The sequence below is a fragment of the Vulpes lagopus genome, chromosome 6 (genome assembly GCF_018345385.1).
Source record: "Vulpes lagopus strain Blue_001 chromosome 6, ASM1834538v1, whole genome shotgun sequence".
In the NCBI taxonomy this organism is placed as follows: Eukaryota; Metazoa; Chordata; class Mammalia; order Carnivora; family Canidae; genus Vulpes; species Vulpes lagopus.
Genome location: NC_054829.1, coordinates 38,441,873 through 38,456,280, shown reverse-complemented (window position 1 = coordinate 38,456,280; position 14,408 = coordinate 38,441,873). Strand labels below are relative to the sequence as shown.

At 38.2% G+C, this 14,408-nt stretch overlaps 1 protein-coding gene across 13 annotated transcripts in view; it reads left to right on the top strand.

The window, feature by feature from the left end:
* Positions 1-466: 466 nt before the first annotated feature.
* Positions 467-14,408, top strand: part of LRRC9 (leucine rich repeat containing 9) — a 125,749-nt gene continuing 111,807 nt past the window's right edge. For 9 of the 13 annotated variants that reach the window (XM_041760104.1, XM_041760103.1, XM_041760100.1 and 6 more), the window contains exons 1-6: positions 1,220-1,400; positions 10,512-10,592; positions 10,899-11,117; positions 12,582-12,722; positions 13,457-13,520; positions 13,806-13,876. In XM_041760104.1, coding sequence (XP_041616038.1) covers positions 10,545-10,592; positions 10,899-11,117; positions 12,582-12,722; positions 13,457-13,520; positions 13,806-13,876 — 543 coding nt within the window. In that variant the 5' untranslated portion in view covers positions 1,220-1,400; positions 10,512-10,544. Of the gene's footprint in view, positions 1,056-1,219; positions 1,401-9,282; positions 9,339-10,511; positions 10,593-10,898; positions 11,118-12,581; positions 12,723-13,456; positions 13,521-13,805; positions 13,877-14,408 lie in introns of those variants that run through there. The other 4 variants (XM_041760098.1, XM_041760099.1, XM_041760102.1 and 1 more) reach the window with 4 other exon arrangements.

The following is a 14,408-nucleotide window of genomic DNA, read 5'->3' as shown; positions in this document are numbered from 1 at the left end:
TTACAGTCAACAAGATAGAAAAAATAATTGAATCATAACAAATATGCTGTTACTAGATAAATAGAATTTTTTTTTAAACAGGCTCCCCACCAAACGTGGAGCTTGAACTTAACTATACCCTGAGATCAAGAGTGGGATACTCTACCCACGGAGCCACACAAGTCCCCTGGAAATATATTTTAAATCTACACTTCTATTTTTCTTGAGGAAAACAGTTTAAAACTGTAGTCTATTGAGCGAGGCGGACATCTGGTGACGGAAAAAGGGTAGTACAGGCATTATTTCGCAAGAACTGGACGTCATAAATATTCTACGCAAAAGAACCGAACCACAAAAAAACAAACAAACAAAACCCAGGAACGCTGTCCAACAACATAATAGAAGTCACAGATGTAATTCAAAAATTTCTAATCGCTGCTTTTAAAAAGTAAAATTTTAATACCGCATTTTTATTTAACCCGACATATTAAAAATATTAGGACTTCAACAAACAAGATTTGTTTTTTCCCCCCTCACATTAAGCCTTCAGAATACAGCGCGTAGTTTAGGGTACGTCTCAATTTGGACTAGGTCGGGAAGGAGGAGAGCACAAGAGCCACGCGAGCCTGTGGCTAGTGGCTCCCACATGGGGCAGGCAGGTCTAGGAAATGAAATGACAGCTACAGTTACTTTGACTTTGCTTTTTTTTTTTTTTTTTTCTTCAGTAACTTTGGAATTACTGAAAGGACCCTCAAGAGCCGGCCCAGGACGGTTGAGAAGTCCCTCGGAGGGCCCATCTCTGCCGGGCCGTGCTTCCCCCCGGCTCGTCGGCGCTTTCCGGGCGACCCCGGCCGGTCCGGCCTGGCTGCTCGCCTTATGACGTCACAGCGCCGGGACTCTGAGGTTCCAGCCCAGCCAGGCTCCGGGTTTCCAGGCCCCGAGGGCCACAGGCTTTCGATGAAAGAGAGCCGGGGCTGGAGGAGGCCTCGCGACTAGGTCCCTGCCACTATGCCCACAACTCGGTGCTTCCGGACCGCTGCCCTGACCCAGCGCAGACAGACGGAAAGATGCTCCAGGTCAGTGACACCCGCGGACCCGCCGCTCCCCACGGTTTCCCAGCAGCACCAGCGGGGTCTTCCGGGTGGACCCCTTCCTCTGCTGATTGGCTGGAGGGTGCCGCCACGTGACCAGAAACGGCTTCGGCCGCCGCTTTCCCCGCCTCTGTGGTCCCCCTCCCCACTCCAAGGTCGCGCGAGGCGGAGGGCAGGTTTCCTAGGCAACCGGAGCTGGGAGTGTATACACACCAGGCCCCGGGTTAGAGAAGGTGTCGTGCCTGCTGTCGCAAGACAGGGATTGAGAGGTCAGAGTGGACTCTGGTTTGTGTCGGATTGCCTTGGAATCCATCATCTTTCTGGGATTAGGTGAGTGTGTCACCTTGTCGCCTCCCGGCCTACATCACCTGTGGGCGGGCCCCGGGAGTCTTTGTTCTCCTCTCCTCACTCTCTGCCTGCCCGCCCCCCCCCCCCCCCCCCCCCCCCCCCCCCCCGTGGAAGACAGGAGAGAAGCAACGTCGAAGTCAAAGGACCCCAGTAATGGCGCAATGGAGATGACAGTAATAATGAGACAGTGACGTGTCTTTATTGGAGGCCTTCAGGGTGTCCAGAGCAAAGGTTAAGAGGAAGAGGAAAGGGAAGGTGTCACCTGTGCAGCCTTTACTGTACACGTTAAGGTATAGAACTGAGAAAACCAACTGCTCCTTGGCCAAAGTTGACACTGTTCACCTACAACCCAAAGGGCGTCTGTTGGGCCCATTAGTGCCAACACATGGATTCTCATCTCTTTCTATCCAAGGAAGCAGACAGTTTGATCATACGGGGCTTCTGGTTTGTAGAAAAGAAATTTGATTTTCTCAGGATAATACCCCACCCAGCTCTCATGGCAGATAGAAACATAGTGCTTTATATTCTATTATAATTATACTCTGGTCATGTACAGCAAATATTTATATATTATTATATTCCAAATTATCCCATAATAGGACTCTGTAGCATGGCAAGTAATTCAAACTATTCAACAAATTTTATGGAACACCAGGCAAATGGCAGGCCTGTGATAGTTTTATTGTCCCTGCCTTTAGCAAAACTGTAACCTGGTAGAGAGGAAAGACCTGCAAGCCTCACAATACAGTGGGACAGATACTATATATAGAACATATGCGGGGATCCCTGGGTGGTTCAGTGGTTTAGCGCCTGCCTTCGGCCCAGGGCATGATCCTGGAGTCCCGGGATCGAGTCCCACATCGGGCTCCCTTCATGGAGCCTGCTTCTCCCTCTGCCTCTCTCTCTCTCTCTCTCTCTGCCTCTCATGAATAAATAAAATCTTAAAAAAAAAAAAAGAACATATGCATGCCTTAACTGGAATCACAAGGAGGAGAATGATTGTAATACTACCAGAGAGAACTAAAGTCTTCCCAAAGAAGACCCTTGATTTAAATCTTTAAGGATGTACGGAGCATACCATAAAGTCAAGGGAAAAAAAAAACATTTTAGGGAAGGAAAACAGCATATGCCAAAATATAGAAATACCTCAGCCCATACAGAGAACTCCAGTTATGGCCAGACCCTAGGGTGTTGGGAGTTTGTGGTTAATGAGCTTGAAAGGTAGGCAGGAGTCAGAGCATGGATACTGTGAATACCTTCCAAGGGGAGTAGCCTAAACAAATTTACCTTTCAGGAGGCAGGCTGTCACAGTAGTGTAGAAGATGGACTGGAGGGATGTAGGACTATAAAGAGGGCATCTGATTAAGGTGAAGTAATGAAGTCCTGATCCAAAAGAGGCAAATAGAATGGAGAGGCAAATAGAATAGAGAATAGAGGGAAAATGATAGACATTTAAGAGGTACATGCAGAAGGATTTTTTTTTTTACTTTTTTTTTAAGATTTTATTTTATTCATGAGAGACAGAGAGAAAGAGCATGCAGAAGGATTTAATGAGTGAGTGAACTTGGAAGAAAGAGTAAAAGAGTGGCTAAATCTTGTGTTTCTGATATGGATGTTTACAAAGATGTGCCATTGCCAAGAAAAGAAGGCATACACTAGGAGAAGCAGGCTGGCTGGAAAATATGACTTCAGTATCAAACACACTGAATTCGAGATGCTTATGACACATTCAGATGTAGCTTTCCATATGGAAAGTTGGATTTATTGTACAGGAAAAGGGAAGATAAAGATTAGTAATTTTTCATCAAGATGGAAAACAATTGATCAGAAAAGTAGATTTGAAATAACAAAGAGAAGCCAAGGAGAAAAAGTCAAACCAAAGAAGACAACTTAAGAAGGGAGTTATCAACATTGTCAGATGCCATGCTAAGGTCCAGTGTCTTTGGCAACTAGAAGATTATTGTTGACTTTGGCAAAAGAAGCAGTAGTAGCCTATCCACAGATTGCAGTGAGTTAAGAATTGAGTGGAGGTAGTGAAGTGTTGCTATAATGACTACTGTATCTTAAAATTTTTCTGTGAAAATATCTAAAAACCAGCTATTCATAGAATACAGGATAGGAGGACTTCTTTTTTTTTAAAGACAGAAATGATCTAACATCCATATATGGAGAAAAGAGAGACCCTAGAGAAGAAAAGATGGGAATAAATGAGGAGGAGGAAAATTGGACATAACAGTCTTCTGAAAGAGACTGAAGACAATGGGATCAGAACACACATTTTAGACAAGAGAAAGAATACTTTTACTAAGACAGGAGTCAGGATGGGAAAGAAATACCTTTTTAGGAGGAAAGGGAATTTAAGGAATGACTATCTGATGGTATCACTGTTCTCTGTTAAGAAGGGAACAAGATCATCCACAGAGGAAGGGTGGGAAGGAGAATTTGAGAAGAGTGGTAGAAGTTAAGAATAGTCCCTATGTCATGAATCCCAGACCTGTATCTCTAGCCCTACTCTCTAGGAGGCAAAGTCAAAGAGGAAAATATAAAATATCTGTCGTTGAAGATCCAGATAAAGTTAGAGACCATGCATTTGCAGTGACTTCAGCTCTGTCCTGGTTATGTGAAATCATCCAGTAGCACTCCAGAGTGGAGAGGGGAGGGGAGGGGACTGGATCAATTTGGGATTTTAAAGATGAAAGCTCTAGAAGCTCCTGGTGCCTCCTGGTTCCCTAAAGGGACTAGAGAAGAAGACCTGTGGTCTCTTTAGACGGTCAGGCCCTGAAAAGTACTTTCCTGAAGTGGAAGAGAGTGGGTACAAGCTGGCCAACAGGACACATTTCTTGATTCTTGACAGAATCAAAAGCTTGAGTTGGAAGCCCTGGGCCCACTTGTGACTGAAGAAACATAGGAGGCTTGGAAGTACCACGGAGGTTCAGGCTCCACTTAATGCAGATGTAGTTATGCAAATTATAGAATTGGAGGCGTTTTAATTGAATGTTGTTTTGCTGATTAACTATTGAATTAGAACAGATTTTTTCCTAAATAAAATGAAGTGAGAAGTAAAGTTGGTATCCAAAATATGCATATTTCTCTATCAAGACAAAGTAGTCTCCTTGAATAAATGGAGAGCTATATCATGTTCTTAAGGAAGACAGAATACTGTGAAGGTGGAAGTTCTCTCTAAATTAAGCTTTACAATAGAATCTCAAAACCCCAAGTGAATTTTTAGACACTAAATATGAAATTATCACATTTTATTTGGAAAAGTAAATGTGAAAGAATAGCCAAGAATTGGGATCCCTGGGTGGCGCAGTGGTTTGGCGCCTGCCTTTGGCCCAGGGCGCTATCCTGGAGACCCGGGATCGAATCCCACGTCGGGCTCCCAGTGCATGGAGCCTGCTTCTCCCTCTGCCTATGTCTCTACCTCGCGCCCTCTCTCTCTCTCTCTGACTATCATAAAAAAAAAAAAAAAAAGAATAGCCAAGAATTTTTTAAAAAAAGAGTATGAGGTAGGAATTAATATAAATCACAATAATTAAAACAGAATGATACTATAGGAAAAGACAGCGCTAAGGGAAAATACAGGTTGAAAAGTCCAAAATTAGGCTCAAATATATGTGGTAATTTAGTAAATAACAAAGACAATAGTTAATTTTTTTTGGAGTAGACGTCTTGGATATAGACTAGATAACTTGGGTCACCACTGGGTGACTTTGGATGTACTGAGAACAGGCTTTGTTCCTTGTGTGGTAGTGGGAAGGCAGGCTTTCATTTAGTGTGTGCAGACATTAAACCAGCATGTAGGGGCTTCTTTTCTGATGAGAAGTGGTGGCACAAAGCCCTCCTTAGTATGGCATCCGAATAATCCTAGGGAGGGATGACTGTGGCCTGCATCCATATATGGGCCTCTAACGGGTCTCTAAATTCTTTCAAGCTGTTCCTTGCAAAGTGCTCCCTTGCCTAGCCACTCCTGCAGCCTGTGCTGTAATATCTTGGGGGTACCAAAGAATGGGGTAAAGAGACAGTTGCTGATGGCAAGAATAAAAGGAAAGATCAGTATTACCTTCAGTGTAAATCCATCATCTAACTACTTCTCACCACCACCACTACCACCACCCCACTCCAACCACCATCCTCTCTCTTTTATATTATTACAACTATCCCTTAACTGGTCTCCTTGCTTCTTACCCTAGACCCCTACAGTCTATTTTCAACAGATCCCTTAAGGGTAATACGTTTCAAAACTTAAGCAGCTCACATTACTCTCCCCCTCAAAGTCCTTGTAGAGCTTTCCATCTTACTCATAATAATAAAATCTAAAATCCTCACAAGGGCCTCCAAATCAAACTAGCACATGATCTGGCCCGCAGTACATCTCTGGTGTCACATCCTACCAGTCTCCATTTCCCTAGCTGTGCTCTGGCCATATCATTTTCTTTTTAATTTTTTTTTTCAATTTTTATTTATTTATGATAGTCACAGAGAGAGAGAGAGAGGCAGAGACACAGGCAGAGGGAGAAGCGGGCTCCATGCACCGGCAGCCCGACGTGGGATTCGATCCCGGGTCTCCAGGATCGTGCCCTGGGCCAAAGGCAGGCGCTAAACCGCTGCGCCACCCAGGGATCCCGCCATATCATTTTCATTGCAATTCTGCAAGCATGCCAAGTACCCTTTTACCCTATTTTCTTTTTTTGCATGTGCTCTTCCCTCTGCCTAGATGCATTTCTCTCAGATTTCTTCAGAGCTCACACTCCCTCATTTCCTTCAGCTCTTTGCCCACATGCTACCTTATTGGAAAAGTTTTTTCTTTCCTCCTACCCCTATCACTTTCTGACAGGTAGATTATCAATATGTCAACACAAATATTAATGAATGAGTGGATAAATAGATAGAGATTCTAGGATAATTTTCTGGCTGTATTTTTTATGTCTGTGATGTTAGCTGTTTGTATCTGTGATGTTAGCTGGAGCCCATCTTCTCAACTCAGCAAGGTCAACCTGTGTCTCCAATTTACAAAGCCTGAATACAAATAGACTCTGACACAGATCTCAAAGCCCTTTGATTTGGTTCCCTTGGGTGGCTCACAGCCGCCACCTTCCCAGTCACTGCTGCTCCAAGTTTGGGGAATTTTTAAAGATAGTTTTGTAAAACTTCTTTCCTGGTACCTTGAATTTTGGGGGCTGGTTTGTACTGATGGGCTTTTCTCTCAGTCTCAATCTGTCTACTTCATTTCCATTCAAAAGACTTTTCCTTAATAAAATCCCCAAGAATAAACTTAACCAAAGGTGTGAAAGACCTGTACTCTGAAAACTATAAAACACTGATGAAAGAAATTGAAGACAACACAAAGAAACGGAAAGATATTCCATGCTTATGGACTGGAAGAACAAATATCATTGAAATGTCTATACTACCCAAACCAATTTAGACGTTTAATGCAATCCCTGTCAACTTACTAACAGCAATTTTCACAGAAATAGAACAAACAATCCTAAAATGTATATGGAACCACAAAAGACCCCAGATAGCCCAAGCAATCTTAAAAAAGAAAAACAAAATTGGAGGTATCACAATTCAGACTTCAAGTTATATTACAAAGCTGCAGTAATCAAAACAGGATGTTATGGGCACAAAAATAGATACATAGATCAATGGAACAGAATTAAAAACCCAGGAATATACCCACAATTATATGCTTAATCTTCAACAAAGGAGGCAAGAATATGCAATGGGAAAAAGTCTCTTCAGCAAATGGTGTTGGGAAAACTGGACAGCTACATGCAAAAAATGAAACTGAACCACTTTCTTACATCATACACAAAAATAAATTAAAAATGGATTAAATACCTAAATGTGAAACCTGAAACCATAAAAATCCTAAAAGAGCACAGGCAGTAATTTCTCTGACATTGGAGTGGCAACATCTTTCTGGATATGTCTCCTAAGGCAAGAGAAACGAGCAAAAATAAACTATTGGGACTACGTCAAAATAAAAAGCTTCTGCACAGAAAAGGAAACAGCAAGACTAAAAGAGAACCTAATGAATGAGAGAATATATTTGTTAACAACATATCTGAGAAAGGGTTAGTATCCAAACTATTAACACACCAAAAAACCAAATAATCCAATTAAAAATAGGCAGAAGACATGAACAGACATTTCCAAAGAAGACATGCAGATGGCCAAAAGACAAGAAAAGATGCTCAACATCACTCATCACCAGAGAAATGCCAGCCAAAACTACTGTGAGATATCACCTCACACCTGTCAGAATGTCTAAAATAAAAACACAAGAAACAACAGTTATTGGCAAGAATGTGAAGAAAAAGGAACCCTCATACACTGTTGAGAATGCAAGCTGATGCAGCCACTGTGGAAAAAAAGTATAGAGGCTCCTTAAAAAATTAAAAATAGCTATGATATTTTTAGCAACTACCCTATGATACAGTAGATGCACTACTGGATATTTACCCAAAGAATAGGAAAACACTAATTCGAAGGGCTATATGCACCCTTATGATTATTGCAACACGATTTATAATAGCCAAACTGTGGAAACAGCCTAAGTGTTCATCAATAGATGAACGGATAAAGAATGGAGATATATACATATATATATATATATATATATATATATATATACACATACACAGAGAGGGAGAGAGAGAGGAGACACACACATACAATGGAATGTTATTTATTCAGGCATAAAAAAGAATAAAATCTTGCCATTTGCAATGACAGGGATAGATCTAGAGAGTATAATACTAAGTGAAATAAACCAGTCAGAGAAAGACAAATACCATATGACTTCACTTATATGTGGAATTTAAGAAACAAAACAAATGAGCAAAGGGGGGAAAAAAAGAAAGCAAACTAAAAAAACAGACTCTTAACTAGAGAGAACAAATGGATGGTTAACAAAGTGGAGGTGGGTGGGTGGATAAAATAGGAGAAGGGGATTAAGAGTACTCTTATCATGATGAACACTGCATAATACATAGAATTGTTGAATCACTATACTGTACACTTGAAACGAATTTACCACTGTATGTTACCTATACTGGAAATTAAATAAAAACAATAACAACAAAATACCTTTCTCAACATCTCTGGCAATCATACTCTTTTCCTAGCACTGCTATATATTCCCTTCTTATTTTCATATTTTCCTAGTCATTTTAGTGGTATTTGGGGAGAGAAGGTAGGTAGATAGACACAAAGTCACCATCTTTTTTTCTTAAAATTTTAAATTTATGTGTACAATGTATAATTTTGCATGAATGAACGAAAGTAAACATATACTTTTTAAATAAATATTTAAGTAAAATTTCATTTTAAGTATAACATATATATAGAAATCACACAGATCTTGGATATCTAATTTTATTTTCTCAAAGTGAATGCATTCCGTTAGCCAGCACACAGATTATGAAATACATCATCAGTACTCTGGAGCCCCTCTTTACCTCCTCCTAGTCACTTACTCCTGAAAGGTAACCACAATCCTGACTTCTTCTAATTCCATAAATTGTTTTGTTTTCCAATTTTGTGTGAACAGAGCCACAGAGTAAAAATCTCACTGTATGTGTATCTTCCTTTGCTCAGCATTGTGTTTATGGGAATCATCCATATTGTATACAATAGTTTCTTTCTTATTCCACTTTTAGGTATAGACTCAGACTAATTGTGTACCAGGTGTCTTGCATGATAAAACTATTCAAGGAAGCACTATTTACCTTCAAGCTTGGAGACATTCCAAATGTCTACTAATAGTAGAATGAATAAATAAATGGCTTGTATATTCATAGTATACAATACTAAACATGATTTTAAGTTGTTTTTTCTTTTCCATTTTACCTAGATCTATCCCTATCCAACCTCTCGATGCCTATTATAACCAAACTACCTGCATCCAAGGTAACTCATGTTAACAATTTAGTATGTATCTTTACATATTTTCTCCTTACAGAGAAAGGAGTATACACACACGCACGCACACACACACACACACACACACATATACACACACAGATGTACACCCATATATAACTACAGGGGAATTTCTGTAAAAAGTAAGATCACAGTAATATCATACCTACATTTTGCTTTGTTGTGTCATCATATTAAAACCTAGGTTCTGGGATGCCTGAGTGGCTCAGTGGTTGAGCGTCTGCCTTTGGCTCAGGCCATGATCCTGGGGTCCTGGGACAGAGTCCTGCATCAGGCTCCCCGTGGGGAACCTGCTTCTCCCCTCTTGCCTATGTCTCTGTCTCTGTCTCTCTCTCTCTGTCTCTCTCTGTCTCTCTCTGTCTCTCTCTCTCTCTGTGTCTCATGAATAATGAATAAAAAATTTTTAAAAAATAAATAAGTAAATACATAAATAAATAAATAAATAAGTAAAACCTAGATCCTTGTATTTTAAAAATAGTGTATGTCTGGAATCATATAAAGAATATATTAAGAATTACCAAAAAATGGGTTGTTTTATTGTAGCTACTTAGGTATTTAGTTCATAACATCTAAAACAAAAATGTTGGCTAATTTTAATAAATACTTATTCCCATGCCAGGTATGTCACTAAGCCCTGAGGTTTCTTTTCTTTGCTCATACACTTGGAGAGCTATGTTCACTTTTGTACACAACAGTATAATGGGAAGGATAAACTGGAGCATGTTCAAAGGAGAGAAACAGGGATATCTCTAGTGAGAGAACTGAAAGACATGAACTGGGGAGTGAGGTAAAGTTGTAGACGAGAGATAACTATGTTCTTCAAGTATTAAAGGCTTACAGTGTAGGAAAAAAATACTATTTTATTTGAACTCAGCAGGTAGAATAACAATAGATTGGAGTTATGGAGAGACAGAATTAAATTCAAAATAAAAAATGACTTTCTAATAGAAAATTTTAGAGATGGAATGGATTGTCTTGGGGCCTAGACAAACAGTGGTATTATACAGTATGAAAATTTCAGGCCACAATTTTCATTTTACTGAATGAAAATTTCCACCTAAGTAGCTTTAAGCCTCCTTCAACTTAGACTGACAGAACTCTAGAATTTATTTTATTTCAACTTTTCATTTTCCTTAACAGATACATTATTATGATCTTTATTTTTAATGGAAGATGATTGAATGTGAAAACCTAAACCAAGAAGAAATAATTAAGGAACTGGTGAGTCAAAGCCAAATTTCTTTTCAATTACATTTGCATAAGCATTAAATGGAACATTTTTACCCTCCTTTCTGGAGCTTACCTAGAGATTTCTTCTACTCCATGACCTTTGGAAGCAGAGAAAAATCATATATATGGTATAGCTTTCCTTCTTGTGAAGACATCACAAGATGTCTTCTTGTGACATCTTGTCACAGTTTGTCATTTCTAACAGCAAATATAATTTTTAATTTTTTTATTTTAAAAAAGTAATATTTAAGTACTAAATATATTTAAAAGGAAACCCAATTTCTTTTTTTGAAACAGTGTTTATGCAATGGTTTGTCTTATGAGATGGTTGGACAAGAAGGATCAGATATGTCAAAACTGGAGATGTTCTTCTCAGGGTATCCCCGTATAGTTGGATTGTCATTATTTCCTAATTTAACAAGCCTCACAATTGTTGCTCAAGACATAAAAGAAATTTCAGGGCTAGAAACTTGTTCACGGCTAAAAGAACTTTGGATTGCTGAATGCTGCATAGAGGTAAGTCTGAATATAACCTTACATGAAGTATTTTATGTTGAATTCTTTGGCTTTGGAAAAATAGTTCTTGAAATACATGCATGAGTCATGTATCAAAACAGATGATTGGGGAGGGACATACATGATGAATTGAAATAAAACCTTTTACCCAGTGAACAAAACAGATAAACGGGTAATAGATTTCTACAAAGGAGAAAATACATATAAAGAATCAAAATATAGACATATTCTACCTTTTAGTAATCAGATCAAATCACATAATATCCAGTATTGCTTAATAGTAAATTGGTTTAAATTGGTTTAGTCACTATTGGTTGTATGAAAATTGTAACATCTAGGGGAGCCTGACTGGCTCAGTGGAGCATGTAACTCTTGATCTTGAGGTTATGAGTTTAAGCCCACCTTGGGTGTAGAGATTACTTAAAAATAAAATCTTTAAAAAAAAGAAAATTGTAACACTTACATTGAAAAGCAATATTGCAAAGTGTATAATTAGTTAAGAAAAATCTTTTTGACTCAGAAATCTCTAATTCTAAGATTTTAACCTAGAGGAGTAATTCAACAGCAGAGAAAAACATGAAGTTATTCGTTGCAGTACTATTTATAAGAGCTAAAAATTTGAAACAAATATTTCACACATACAGGTATTTTTAAGAAAGTTGTTATAACTTCATGAAATATTTTGTAATTATTAGACATTATTATTTGAATGATTATGAAAACATTTTAGATTGTCTTAAGTTTAAAAAAATCCACAAAATCATATAGGTATTATGATTATAATATAAAAATAAGTATAGAGTTGATTAAAATTTTAAAAGAATATAAATATTGAAAATACTGCAGTTAGGTGGAGGGATTCCATGTTTATTCTTTTAAAATGTTTAGTTCAGGGACGCCTAGGTGGCTCAGTGGTTGAGTGTCTCAGGGTGTGATCCTGGAGTTCCGGAATCAAGTCCCATATCAAGCTCCCTACAGGGAGTCTGCTTCTCTCTCTGCCTATGTCTCTGCCCCTCTCTCTGTGTCTCTCATGAATAAATAAATAAAATCTTTATAAATAAATAAATAAATAAATAAATAAATAAATAAAATGTTTAGTTCTATCTCATAGTAGCTCAGTCAGTTAAGTGTCCAATTCTTTGATTTCAGCTCAAGTTAGGATCTCAGGGTCATGAGATGGAGCCCTGCATCAGGCTCCACATTCAGAGCAGAATCTACTTGAGATTCTCTCTCTCTCTCTCTCTCTCCCTCTCCCTTTGCCCCTCCCCTTGCTCACAGGTGGGTGCTCGCTCTCTCTCTAAAATAAATAAATAAAATATTTAAAATATTTAGCTCATTTTGTTGGATACACTTTGCAATAAAATATGATTTTTAAAAGAAATTGTATCTAAAATCTATTTTATTAAAAAGGATAATTCCAAAACCATAAATTAACACTATTCAGTCACTCTTTTTTTTTTACAGAAAATTGGAGGTCTTCAAGAATGTAGAAATTTAGAAAAACTGTATTTATATTATAATAAAATTTCCAAAATAGAAAATTTAGAGAAATTACTCAGATTGGAGGTTCTCTGGCTGAACCACAATACAATTAAAAATATTGAGGTAAGATAATTTCGATAATTTATATGTAAAGTCAGTTAGTCCTGTGGAGTTTTAACCACAAAGTCCAAGATCATATTATGGACATATTAGGACTAGTTTAATTGGGGATCCCTGGGTGGCGCAGCTGTTTGGCACCTGCCTTTGGCCCAGGGAACGATCCTGGAGACCCGGGATCAAATCCCACGTCGGGCTCCCGGTGCATGGAGCCTGCTTCTCCCTCTGCCTGTGTCTCTGCCTCTCTCTCTCTCTCTCTATCATGAATAAATAAATAAAATCTTTAAAAAAAAAAAAGGACTAGTTTAATTATTGTTAAGACAAACTAACACGTATACAGCATTTATAATGTGCAGAAAACTTCATATATATTGTTTTCTTTATTCCTCCCACCAAGCCTTGGGGTAAGGTATTATTTCTTCTTTGAAGGTTAAATATATAGAGATTCAGAGAAATTATATATATAACTTGCCAAAGATTATAAACACACTCTGATGTGTTTTTCTTCCTACTCATCTTCTCCTTTCCTCTCCCCTTCCCTCCCTGTTCCCTCCTCCTCCAATAATTCTCCCCACATTGCAGAGAAACAAACATGATTTCATTAAGGCACCACTTAGCCCTGTGCTTGAGAAGTACACAGCACCCAGTTCAGAACACCTGGAGAACTAACAAGATTGATCAGATCATTTATAAATATGTATTTTACTAACTTCTAAATGATATGTTGTCTAAATTTTTAGGGCTTGCAAACTTTGAAGAATTTAAATGACCTCAATCTTGCTGGAAATCTAATAAGCAGCATTGGTATGTATTATTTCACTTGGAATATGAAATAATGCTACAATAATTTTTCATCGGTATGAAAACTACATTCTTGGATTTCTTTTTTTATACTGTTTTGTATGATATTTTGCATAGTATCTCTAAATCTATGATTATAGGATGTGAAAATATTACCCATTAATCAATTGTTACTAACTATACAGTGTTACTGTTAGTCTTAGTTATAGGCAAGAAATATTACAGGATATGAACAACAGGCAAAATAAGAAATTTAATTGTTCTTTCATCTTGTTTTTTAAATTAAAGGTCGATGTCTTGATCCCAATGAACAGCTGGAAAGATTAAACCTTTCTGGTAACCAAATATGTTCCTTCAAGGTATGTTTAAGTGGAACAGTCTATTTACCAACATAGATGAACCAGCTTATTGCAGAAAATGTACTAAATAGTTCCCTTTCATGGAGGAATTTAATTATTTTGGACAACTCGATACTCTAGGAAATTTTAGAGGCAGCTGATTAAGTTGACCCTAATGATCTGACACTATTAAAACCAAACAAGAAGCTATTTACTTGGTTTAGTTTTCCTCTGATCTTTCTGGCTACACCTCTGCTTTTTCATCTTTTCCTAGCATCTAAAACATGAACTGGTCCAGGTTAGTCCAGGATCTTTTCTCACTACTATCTGCATTCATTCTTTAAATAATTTCATCATCTAATGGCTTTAAATACCTTTTATTACTCCTAACTTTCTACTCTCCCTAACAATTATTTCTGTTTCTACTTTCCCTAATAACTCCCCAGAACTATAGACATCTTGTATCCTAACTCAGACTGACTTACTCTCTACTGATCCTTTTCTCCTGCAGCCTTCTCTACCTCTCTAAATGGCATCTTTATTTTTCTAAAAA